General features: G+C 37.3%; 1 protein-coding gene across 1 annotated transcript in view; it reads right to left on the bottom strand.

Moving 5' to 3' along the window:
- FBLN2 (fibulin 2) overlaps window positions 1-9,742 on the bottom strand; it is a gene marked incomplete at its 3' end in the record, with an annotated part of 142,183 nt that extends 132,441 nt beyond the window's left edge. Inside the window, exon 1 of the mRNA XM_081315622.1 lies at window positions 8,449-9,742. Within this exon, the coding sequence (XP_081171748.1) occupies window positions 8,449-9,733 (1,285 nt within the window). The 5' untranslated portion in view covers window positions 9,734-9,742. The remainder of the gene's footprint in view (window positions 1-8,448) is intronic.
- Window positions 9,743-12,046: the final 2,304 nt, after the last annotated feature.

Genomic DNA, 12,046 nt, shown 5'->3' with positions numbered 1-12,046 from the left:
AAATAACAGTGCTCTTGTTCTTCAAGGCTAAAAACAATGTAATAATCCTAAACAAGTAAAGCACGAGTGACTTTTCTTTCATATGCCCCTTGTCTCTTGATGAAAGGAGGTTTGCTCAACCAGAAGGCCTCTAAGATCCTTTCCAACTCTGTTATTCTGTTACTGTTAAGAATTCCAGATTTTATTCTCAGTACTGTAAACCTGATCTGAAGAGGTGCTCCCCTTTAGACCTGACTATTAAACATGATAAAGCCAAACCATGAAAAGGTAAAATCAACATGCATTATCCTTGCTTAGTAAAGATGACAAAAAGCATAAACATTGAAAAGATGTCTAGTTATCATATAGTCTTTCATACCTCTACAAGTTATTATTCTGAAATGTATAGATTATAGTTCACCTTTCTTGGCATTAAAAGCAGTAACTTTTAATTCCACTTAATTGTAATGTGGATTCCAGTCATCATAAATCATTTTGACTGGTGTCTGTTTCAGATTAGCCCACCTGAACTAACAAAGGGCAATTTGCATTCTTTGGCTCCTATGATTCGTTTCCTGAAGGGCTGTAACACTCTTTGCATCACACTTACATTGTTGGGAAATGTTCCTTTGGTAATTATCTTAACTTATTCCATGCCCTTCAGTGTTATTCTTTCTTAAAAAAATGCAAAATTATAAAATCAAATGAAAAACGGAAATAATAGAAACTACCAAAAAACTACACAAATTCAACCTTATTATGTGAAACTTCATAGTTAAAAGCTCACACATTTCAGAAGCTAAAATCTGAACACCAGATAGTAAAAAGACACAAGCCATTAAACCAGATGTTTAAAGACATGATGCTGCTAAAAACATCTGATTGGGTGGGGAGGAGGGATAGGAAACTTAAATAAAACAAACACAGATAATCCTCGATTTACAAGCACAACTGAATTCCATTGGTAGCCAAGACTGAGTTTTGTCCCATTTTATGACCTTTCTTGCCACAGTTGTTTCAGTGAATCACCATAGTTAAGTTAGTAACAGGGTTGTTAAGTGAATCTGGCTTCCCCATTGACTTTGCTTGCCAAGAAGGTTGCATGACCCTGGGATATACTACAACCGTCATAAATACGAATTAGTTGCCAAGCACCTAAATTTTGATCATGTGACTATGGGGATGCTGCTACGGTCATAAGTGTGAAAAACAGTTCTAAGACACTTTTTTCAGTGCCATTGTAACTTTGAACGGTCACTAAACAAACAGTTGTAAATCGAGGACTACCTGAATTTCCCTTCAGCCATGATTAAAAGAAAGTAGTCCTTTGTGCCAAGCCACCATCTCCTTGCACATCCCATCCCCAGAGCATTGTGAGTTTCTGCTAATCGTTGCCTCAAGGAGACAGTCAGCCTTGTTTTGCTCTTTCTGTTTCAATATGTGGCTTTCACAGACATGCATTGCCCATTGGAAAGTCCACTGATTTAACTATTCCAAACTTTATTGTTACTGAAAAATTCTTCTGTTGATCCCAAAATTGTTACAGCCTTTCTCTTTTGCTTTATTATTTGTTTAAAAAAAACCCAATAAGATAGCAATAAGCAATGAAAAAGACTTCATCTCAAATAGTTCTTGAGTCCAAGAAAAGAGAAGCATCTACCACCTTCCATTCTTCACTGTCAAGCACACATTCACAAATCATGCCTTATGCTAAATAATAATCACGTTGCCCAACATTGCTTTTGTCTTAATATATATCGTTAAACTTAGTTTATTTTCCTTGTTTCCCCTGTTCTTATGAGCTCTTGTAAATTTTCTTGATTTTCAGCTAACAAAAAGGTATTGTGTTATTAAATAGCTGTTTGGTTGTGGCTTTTAGTATCTAAGGCAAGTGTGCCCAGTGTAATTCAAAGCTAAATAAGTTTCCTTAAACCCCTGTGAATTTGAGAAAAGTCTACCACTTTGGAAACACATTGCCCTCTTTAACTGGGCTCAATAGGAATCCAAGTAAGAATTCTAAACTGTCAAAGTAAGGGGATTAATTTACTCAGGAGATTGCATTTTCAGGAATGTCAGGGCCTGTTAAGCTGGAAATGGCTAACCACTTTCACCTTAGTTAAGCCAAAATTGGGAAAGGTGACAGACAGAGGGAGCAATGCACTTAGCAACTGACCCTTTAAAAAGATAATTTCATTCCTCTTGTCAGCAAGGATAATCACTCTGGATTTCTGAAGCACCACAAAGCATTTTTAAAGCATTTCCTCTATCTTGCACTCAAAATGTCAGTGAAGGAAAAGCATCTGACCACCCTTGTCCCATTGATTTTCTTTCTTGCGACAGCCATCATTTGTGCTGGTTCAAGGAGTTGCAAAGAAAGAAACATTGACATGTGTGTTTAATCATGAAACACATATGGATACAGTCAAATGAGTCACTATTACTTCCAAGGAAAGGAACAAGCATCACCGGGCAGTAATCTGATTCCACTCCCAACGATGAGAGAAAGCAATCCTAATTATGACATTCTTTATAACATTCCTGTTTTGAAAAATAGTGTTCAAATCACCTGTTTTTTGTAAGAAAATATAACACAAATGCTTTGATTCCTGAAACCTGTGCAGTCCTGATATGTACACCGTTGTGTTGTTACAACATTTCTACTGATATACAAACAAGAACAAGTCTAATCAAGCTTATCCTTGCTCAAAGAACTCCATTCAGATAACTGCTAGCATTTATCTACCTGGGGCTGCCTTTGAAGTTAGCCTGAAAATTGCAGCTGTTCCAAAGGGCAATAGTTGAAATTTTAAGAGAGATGGTCTTTCAAAATTGCTTCCCTGGAGCCCAGAACCTAACTAAATACTTTCTTCCACCTCAGCCAGCCAGATGCTAAGGTCACTTTCCAGCCTTTCTGTGTATTTTAAATCTTAGCCTTTTAAAAAACATTCTCATATGTTATTTAGTCTCTTAAAAGTAGATACACTGCAGAAATTATGTAATTGTTTTAATCAATATAAGCCAATTTGAGATTAATGAAGGGTGGATTAAAAAAAAGCTTTAAAATGTATAGAAGGTTTTCTTCTTAATTTCTAAATCACCAATCTGGATCTCATTTCCGCTGCTCTGAGTTTATAATTGAAATTTTATTGTGGAATTGGGACCATTGCTCAGGTTGCCATGAAGTTAAACATTAAAAGGACAGAATTGGGGGAAAGTATAATCATGGTCTAAAAATTTATATGATTATTTCTAGAGGCACTAGCTATTTCTGTTTTTTCTGTCATTGGAGCCTAAATTCACTACTACAGCTGCAAAACTTTAGTCAGTCTAATAGACTTTTGCCAACCTTTTAAATTATGTGAAATGTACTCATAGTGCCTACACTGGGATTATTAGTATGAAGACTAAAGAAATTCAGTGGCACCTAAAACAGTACTGAGAACTATTTCAGCAACCTCTAAACATAAAGGTGCAAGAACTATATATATAATTGCAAGAAAACTATAATCGTTTATTTATTACAAACACATTTACACATCTCAGAATACTTCAGACTTAAACTATCTGATATGTCACAAATGAAATACACTAAAAGTAAACCTTCCTTCAGTCTGAGCCAAGTTCTTGATGACTTTGTGAAAACATCCATGAAGGTTTTTTTTGAAAACACTGCAGATATCTACTTACTTCCTAACTTAACCTACTTCCTGATACTTTTCCGTCTCAGAAGCCGCCTTCACCTGCTTTGTTTCCAAGTCCAAAGCTAGCTAAATGCCACCACTTACTACAAAACTCCATGATCAATTGTAGCTTAAGCAGTGTCACCTGTATGGGATCTCCCCCCACCCAAAAAAATAAATGCAAGATGCTGGTAATGAAAAAGAACCACCATCCCTTTTATCCATGTGTGCAATAAAAAAGGGACATGCTTCCATTGTGACATGCTTCTAACATCTTATTTATTTTTATATTTATTTACATTTCACATTTCTGAATATTGCTTTTTTGCCAAATTTATTTATGTACATCCATTTATTATTTTTAAGGGACACAGTGGCTCAGTGGGTTAGGACGCTGAGCTTGTCAATCAGAAGATCCGCAGTTTGGCGGGTCGAATTCCAAGTGCTGCGTAGCAGAGTGAGCGCCTGTTACTTGTCCCAGCTTCTGCCAACCTAGCAGTTTGAAAGCACGTAAAAATGCAAGTAGAAAAATAGGGACCACTACGGTGGGAAGGTAACAGCGTTCCGTGCGCCTTTGGTGTCTAGTCATGCCAGCCACATGACCACGGAGACGTCCTCGGACAAGTGCTGGCTCTTCGGCTTTGAAACGGAGATGAGCACCGGCCCCTAGAGTCGGAAACGACTAGCACACATGTGCGGGGGAACCTTTACCTTTACTATTTATTATTTTTATAAATAATGCAAAACAGCAAACATCACCCAATATTCCTTCCTCCTTTTCCCTAAAACAACAACTGTGAGAAACTTTCTTGCTGGAGATGTACATAATTTCCAAAAAAAAAAAAAAAGGATTCTTAGTTCAAGTTGTAAAAGAGATTCCTTACATATTTTTACCTTTTTAATTTCTTTTAGCTTGTTCTCTAACTTTGATTTGAGCTCCGATCTTTGATTGGAGCTTTGGTGCTGGTCTCTGTGGCTTAGGCCTAGGTATAGGGGTAGGCAACCTTAGCTCTTTTATGACTCGTGGACTTCAACTCCCAGAATTCCTGAGCCAGCATGGCTAGCTCAGGAATTCTGGGAGTTGAAATTCACGAGTCATAAAAGAGCCAAGGTTGCCTTCCCCTGGCCTAGGAATTTCCAGTGGCTCTCTTAGGCAGGATAAAACATGCTAAACTGCCTGTGAAAACCACAGTCGTCTCTTTTCAACATCTCTACACATAAACATCTAGTAATACCTGACATAATGCCATCATAATCAGTGGACACAGTATAGGGACACCACAGCTTTCATATTATCATTGAGAAGAGAAGTAGAAGGATATGTAAAGTTGCTTTTACTAGCAGCCAACTTATGTTTTATTATATTTTGTTCCATCCAGCTTTGTCACAGAGAATGTTTCAACAAGTCTGACTGGAAGCACCAATACTTGGTAAAGCACCAATCTATCCTAGGATACAGAACATGTATTAAACAGTGTTTTCTTGAAAGGACTTAGGCTTGTATCCCAGGACAAAATGCCTCAGTTCTAATGTTCCTTGCTCCAGATATTCTTCCTCTCATTAAGGCAGAATAGATAAAGAAAAAAAATCAAACATCTACTTTTTTAGCAGTGCAGATATGGTTTACACAAAGTATGGAGAAATTGTTGCTGAGTTACAACTTCCAGAAGTACTCATCGTAGGCCTTGCCAGCCAAGCTTGCTTAAAGATGTAGTTCTGGAATTCCATGGTTTCCCCGTTGTAGGAGATGACCAAGTTGAGCCCGAGGGATGGGTCAAACACATTATCAGTCATGAGTCCCTGTATGCCCATAAGAGATCTAAATCAGGTCCACCTTGAATTCCTTTCTATTCTTAACTCCATTAATTTCCCTTGACCATTATTAAATGAGATTCTTGTAGATAGCTTAAGTTTATAATAAATCTTTATACACATTTGAACTGCCTGGATCTCCTGACTGGCCTGGTGCTTGACACCCACACTTGTTCTGAACAGCAAGAGTGACTGAATAACTAGTAAGAACTTTGTAGGGAGTGGATTTGTCAAAGCACTGGAGAATTACTGAGCATATCTTGCTCAAGAGTCTTGTTTCTCAAAACCAAGGGTTGCTATCTTGTGAAATTATTTCCACATGCCTTTCACTGTATAATGGAATAACTGGTTGCTCACTCTATTGGGAGTTTAATAATGTCAATATGCAGAAGAATTTTTTTTCTTTTTCTTTCTCCATAGATGCCTTCTTCTGCATGTGTGCTTTAGGTCATGAGATGGCTGCTTCCCAACTTAAAACGCTCAGCAGCCAGGAATTTAGCCTATTTACTGTACAAATAAATGGATTTTATCTTTTGGCACTGGGCGTTTTTTTAACTTGAGTCAGGATATTATTGTAATGAAATCCAAATCCGTCAGCTCTCCTTCTGATTAGGATGGCAAGCATGACCAATTAAGTTAGACCTGGCAATAAAACACATGAGAAATGCAAGCACGGAGGCTCACTGAGTGACAGGAAAGGGAGAGGCAAGCCCAGCAATCTTCAGATCGCAAGCATGGCTTATTTTGGGTAACATCCATTACGATCTGATCTCACTTCTCATCTTATCACAATGGGAACAGGAAAGGATCATTTCATGGCTCTTTGTTACAAAGAAGAAATGTAACAAAAGTCAAGCTCCTTAACAATCGGGGTTTCCTGTAAGTTTTTTCAGATATGTGGCATGGACATAATTGAATATAATGGTCAGCGTATTAAAATATTTTCATGTCAGAAAAGTGATATCAATTTGCCTCAAAATAATAAGTAGTGTAACTTTAGAGGGAACTCCATCCTACTGTAGTGGTCTTTCTTTTGATTACTCTAACTGCAATCTCATTCTTGTCACTTATAGACCCAAAGGTACTTTTTTCAAAAGGCAACTGGAATTTGGGGTTTTTTTTTCTTTGAAGACAGTTTTTGCTTCTCCTCCAAGAAGCTTCTATAGTTGTGACTGAATTGTGGAGGATGGCAGGATTTATATTCCTTGCAGTCCTCTGGTCATTAACACTCTTTCTTTTGGATGGCCCTCAGGGTCATCATGTTTCCAGCTCGTAAAGATACCACCTATTTTTTGTTTACAGCAAAGTCCTTTCAGCAGTTCCAAGAAGGTTCCATACCCATTTGCATTATTCAGGTGACCCTGAGGGCACAGATAAACCTCCAAGTGGCCTTAACGACTCTCAGAAAGAGTGCTAACAACCAGATGACTGCAAGGAATATAAGTCCTTCCATCCTCCACCATTCAATCAGAACTGAAGAAGCTTCTTGGATGAGAAGCAAAATGTCTTCCAGGAAAAACAAAGTCCAGTTGCCTTTTGAAGAAAACACCTTTGGGACAACTGTGACCTGGATGACTGAGAATCTCCATAGACATGTCACTTCTAGAGTTCCCATAACATAGACTGACATAACATTGTATTAACTCCATTCATGCATATAGGGTGGTTGCATCTGGCCAATTTTGCCATGAGAGCATAACCTCAGTGTCCCTATGGCAATGGGTGACTGGCTCACTGGAAGTACCCATTGATTGGGTGGAAACATTGATCATTTCTCTGTTTCAATTTCAGATTGCTAACTTCATTGGTTCTTTTCAACACATGACAAAGCTATCTGCAGCAAGCAAATCTACAAAGATTGTCCTAAGAGGTGGACTAATATTTTTATTAATGCACAGAGGGATTTAACATAAACACTGCTCATTTAGCAAAGCCATTATTGAAGAAGAATTTCTTTTTCAAAGCAGCAAGCTGCTTCATTTTCAGTACAGGTCATAAACCAGTTTACTTCGCTATTTGAGCTAATGTTACATAATATATGCAGCCGTTACTGAGATCAGTTGGGTCAAAATTTAACTAAGACATTGTTAAAATTTTGTCAGTAACAAATATGGATTAGAAATTTACTTAACATTGCCCTTTATTAAATTTTTCAATAAAGCTAATAATTTCATATTTTCATCAAATCCTTAAAGCCACTCAAACTCACTTAAACTTACTTTTTCTTTTCCAGTGGCAAGTGTCTACTTAAATCAAATCAAATATATTTAATGAAGACGTATGAATTAAAGTAAAAGAGATAGCAATAACGTTTTTGTGATATGTTAACATTTCTGTAAAAGTATCTTCATCTGTGAAAAGGCCACCCTGCTTGTTGTATCCACACTATGCTTTCATTAAAAAGTCTGAAGGGAATGCCTCAGATTTGGGGATGGTTATGAACTCTTTGTAACTGATAGAAGATGCTACTTGCTCATTACTGGCTGTCTCTACTTCTCCATAGGAGGAAACATTCTTATGATATCTTGCTTTGGGAGTCTGCAAAGCTAGAAAGGTGAAAAGCTTTAATATTATGCAATAAAAGACAGCAAAATACTTGCACTCCCTTCTCTGTCAGAACTGATGTAAATTCAAAATACCCACATCCCAGCCATGAAAATTTCATCCAAATTTTTCTTTCCTTGTGAGAAGGTTGCATAAGCTGATCACATGGTATGTATCTATGCAGCCGAACTAGATGTAAACCAGCTGCTAAGCATCTGATCACATGACCATGGGGATGCTGCAATGGTCGTAAGTGTGAAAAAATGGTCATAAGTCACTTTTTTTTCAGTGCCGTTGTAACTTTGGAACTGCTGCCAAATGAACTATTGTAAGTTGAGGACAACCTGTACCTTTCATTATTGTAGCAAAGAGGCAGCAGTCCTGCTTTACCGTTTACTGATTTAACATTAAGGCAGTGAATCCCAAATCTTACCTGCTGACGATTTGGAAGACGTGTGAACAGAGTTGGGATCCACATCTTCATCAGGCTGGTAATGATAAAGTGTTTGAGATTGTTTGGGAGCTATCCAGTTGTGATCTTCTTTCAGGGCAATCGGTGATGAAGGTGTCGGATTAAATTTGACTTCAGGGAAGTTATCTCCTTTGGACTCCTTGAAATCCAATGATTTGGGTACTTTTGATTTCTGGTCTTTCTTCACGTTCAGTTTGATCCTAAAATGGGAATTTTCTCCTTGCTCAGTTTTCTCATGTCTGATCGCGTTTTGTCTCTCAACTTCCGCTGCATTCCAGGGCGCCTCAGTGGTTGCCACAACTTCTTCCTTTAAAACACTATTTGTGGTGGTCATCTTATATCTTTGTGATATTTCGGTTGTTGGTAGTGTGCTTGTATTCATCCTGACCTTGCTGTTTGCATTGTTGCTCCTTTTTTCTGGATGGTTTAGGAGAGGAATATCTGTGCTTGTTAGTTGTTGCATTGCTGGGTCTGAAATAGACTGAGTCAGTGAAGGGGGAGTAACGCTGCTTGCAAGGTAGTCATAATCCTCACTTTGTTCTTGGCCTGTGCTCTCTTGTTCCAAATGTGCTGAATAACTGTAGAACTTTTTCTTTTTGGGTGGCTCCACCTGAGTGGCATCTCCTTCTGGTGCCTCTTGGTCGTAACTGTAGGGATCGTCATAGTGCTGTTCTACTTCCACAGTATCAGATGGATTAGGGGAGGTTAACATGGATTCATTGCAATCTGGGAGTTGATAGCACATGAGGTCACCGCCAGAATTAGGACAATGACACACTTTGCACGTAGGCATGTGGAATGTATGCCCTGCAGCATATTTCTGGTCTTCATGGACACAGCCTATTCTTCCACACTGGGGACATCCATCTGCTGGTAGGACAGCATCAATGCAGTTTTGTGGAAGGTCTGGGCATAACATAAACTGGCAGCTGATTTTACCCCCACCTTTGGGACAAGAACATTCGGTGCTTCCAAAGTCGACCAAGTAGGACTGTCCTTCAGGCACTTTTCCATTGATAAAGCCCACATTCACACAGTCATAGTATTGGTATCCTTCGCAAGTACAGCCATGCTGCAGACATGAGACACAGCATTCTCCAGGTTCTAGAATTTCTTCAATGCAATTTTCTGGCTGCTTACACTCCACACCTGTGCAGTCCTTCTGTGCCGTTGCAATGCCAGTCCAAATGAGCACCAAAAGGAGAGTGTTCAAACAATGTAAATGGAACATTTGGTGCCTATCCATAATTTTCCTAAATAAGTTTGGCAAGCATTCAGCTTTTCTCATCTTTTATGAGCTTCTTTTTCTCTCTTTAGTAACCCCCCTTGAACTTCTTGTTCATCCAGCTCTCGGTCAGAAATATTTCCTGGATTCTGTTTTGGAACTAGAGCCTAGGTTTATGAAAGAGAACTTTGTTAAAGACTTTACTTCACATATATCCTGGTAAACATTAGAGATATTTTAAAAAATGGATAAAGCTCCAACATCTGGAGACCGACATAAAATTAATCGTAACCTCATCCAAGTAATGTAGACACCAAACTTCAGATTATATTTTTAAATTTTCTTTTCTTACTTTCTTAAATTTCTTACTCTTGCTTACTTTTTTTTAAAGAAAAAGATTTCAGAAATGTCTTTTTATCTGTTAATAAAATAAACATCAAGTAAAATAAAAGTTCTTTTTATTCTTTACTTATATCTTTACTTCTTTTTACAGATTTAATATTCTTGGGCATCTTTTTTTTAGTTCCAGCTTTTGAAATAACTCTTGACAAAAAAAAGACCATTATTTCTCATACAGATACAGTCTAAATGTATTTTAGTACTATATCTCATTCTGTTTTCTGATGGAGATATGAATGGCAAGAGAGGATCAAAATATTAGTTAGAATTAGTTTTGAATTTGGGCCCAAGAGAGTCTGAATTTAACATGAAAAGTTGTATGCCACCAAAATATTTTTTCTCACCTCCAATTTAACTTACTTGCAGTAAATGTCCATTGTGGGACCTCTGTGAAGCATTAACTGCTGTAATGAGCAAGCATGGGAGGATGTGTAGTCACCAGGAACCATAAGAAAGACCTGCAAAGAAAGTAGGGATATTGAGAATCAGGAAACTATTTTCCCATGATAACCGATTTTATTGCACCTAACATGAGTCTTTTTACTAAAGTATTATTGGGAGTACACAGCAGCCAAACGTTCATCTGGTTTGGTCTAAAAAATCATTTGTCTTTAGTGTTGAACACAAAACATTTCTTTGAGTCCTTTCTCAATTTTGTAGGTCAAGTGGAATATCACTATTTTTATAAAGATCTGTGTACTGTTGTGTTCTTACTCAGAACATTTGTTATTATTTCCTGTGGTACTTGAAGAGTAAAGTAAATGACCATACAACAACACATTTCAATAGGAGGTCAAAATGTCATGTAGAGTCAGGGAAACAAATTATTTCTGTTTACCCCTTCTGCTATGATGTTGAAAGTGAAACTCCTGACCCTCACAGTTCTGGACATCACTGTAGCAAAGATTGATCCCACTGCATATTAGCTGTGGCTATGTCTGAACTTCTTTCCTTTATCGTTCATAAAACATAAACTTAATATTTAAAGTTCTTTGCAACAGTCTTTTTTAAACTTTCACTTTTCAAACATTGGACACCCACATAAGAATATTCATCTAGCTTCAAATGCACACACAAACCCTACATATCAGCAAACAACCTTTGGTTTGCTTTAAAGACTTCTGTTGTTTCTTATTAGATGTGTACCTCATATGGCATTACAAAAACAAAAATTAAATTCTGAATTGAAAATAAAACTGATAATACAATTCAGACGTTGATGGCAAAATCTTTATGCACCCCACTTTTGTACATGAAGGTACTGATGATACATACTGGTTTAAGCCCCTTCCAAACCAATTATATTAAAACAAAATTAACATAAAGCTGATACAAAAGAAATGTATTGGACATTGAAAATCCATTCACTGATCATTCTAGCACATGTTTCTCAACCTGATGTCCTCAAATTGTGTTTAAATTGGATTGGTTGTCCCAAAGGTGCTTTTCCAAAAGGCAACTGGATTTTCTTGGGGTTTTTGTTTTGTTTTGTTTGAAAATGTTTCACTTCTCATCCAAAAAACTTCTTCAGTTCAGAGCTTGGATGAGAAGTGAAACACTTTATTAAAAAAGTTCAACTATGGCCTGGATTCTCTGGAGAATCGCCACAGATAATTGGACACCAAGTCTAGATAGCATTAGTTGGTTTAAAGACCCAGGATGGCTGAATTTGGGAGTCATAAACTAAATCCATTTAGAAAATATCAAGTTGGGAAGCACAGCTGTACCAATATCAACCACTGTCCTTGTCTGAAAGTCCTATGAGGAATATATGAAGGTAATCTCATAGCAAAATCCGCACATTGACATATTTACAATACTTCTATTTTCTTTCATTTCCTGGTATCTCTCATTAAACTTAGTAGTGCTTGATCTGAATTGTACATGCAATTGATACATTTTAATTGATTTTATTCATGATCTTACAATATTAAT

The sequence above is a fragment of the Vipera berus genome (genome assembly GCF_964194415.1).
Source record: "Vipera berus genome assembly, chromosome: 2".
NCBI lineage: Eukaryota > Metazoa > Chordata > Lepidosauria > Squamata > Viperidae > Vipera > Vipera berus.
The sequence above is the reverse complement of the archived record's forward strand: the minus strand, read 5'-3'. Positions and strand labels throughout refer to the sequence as shown.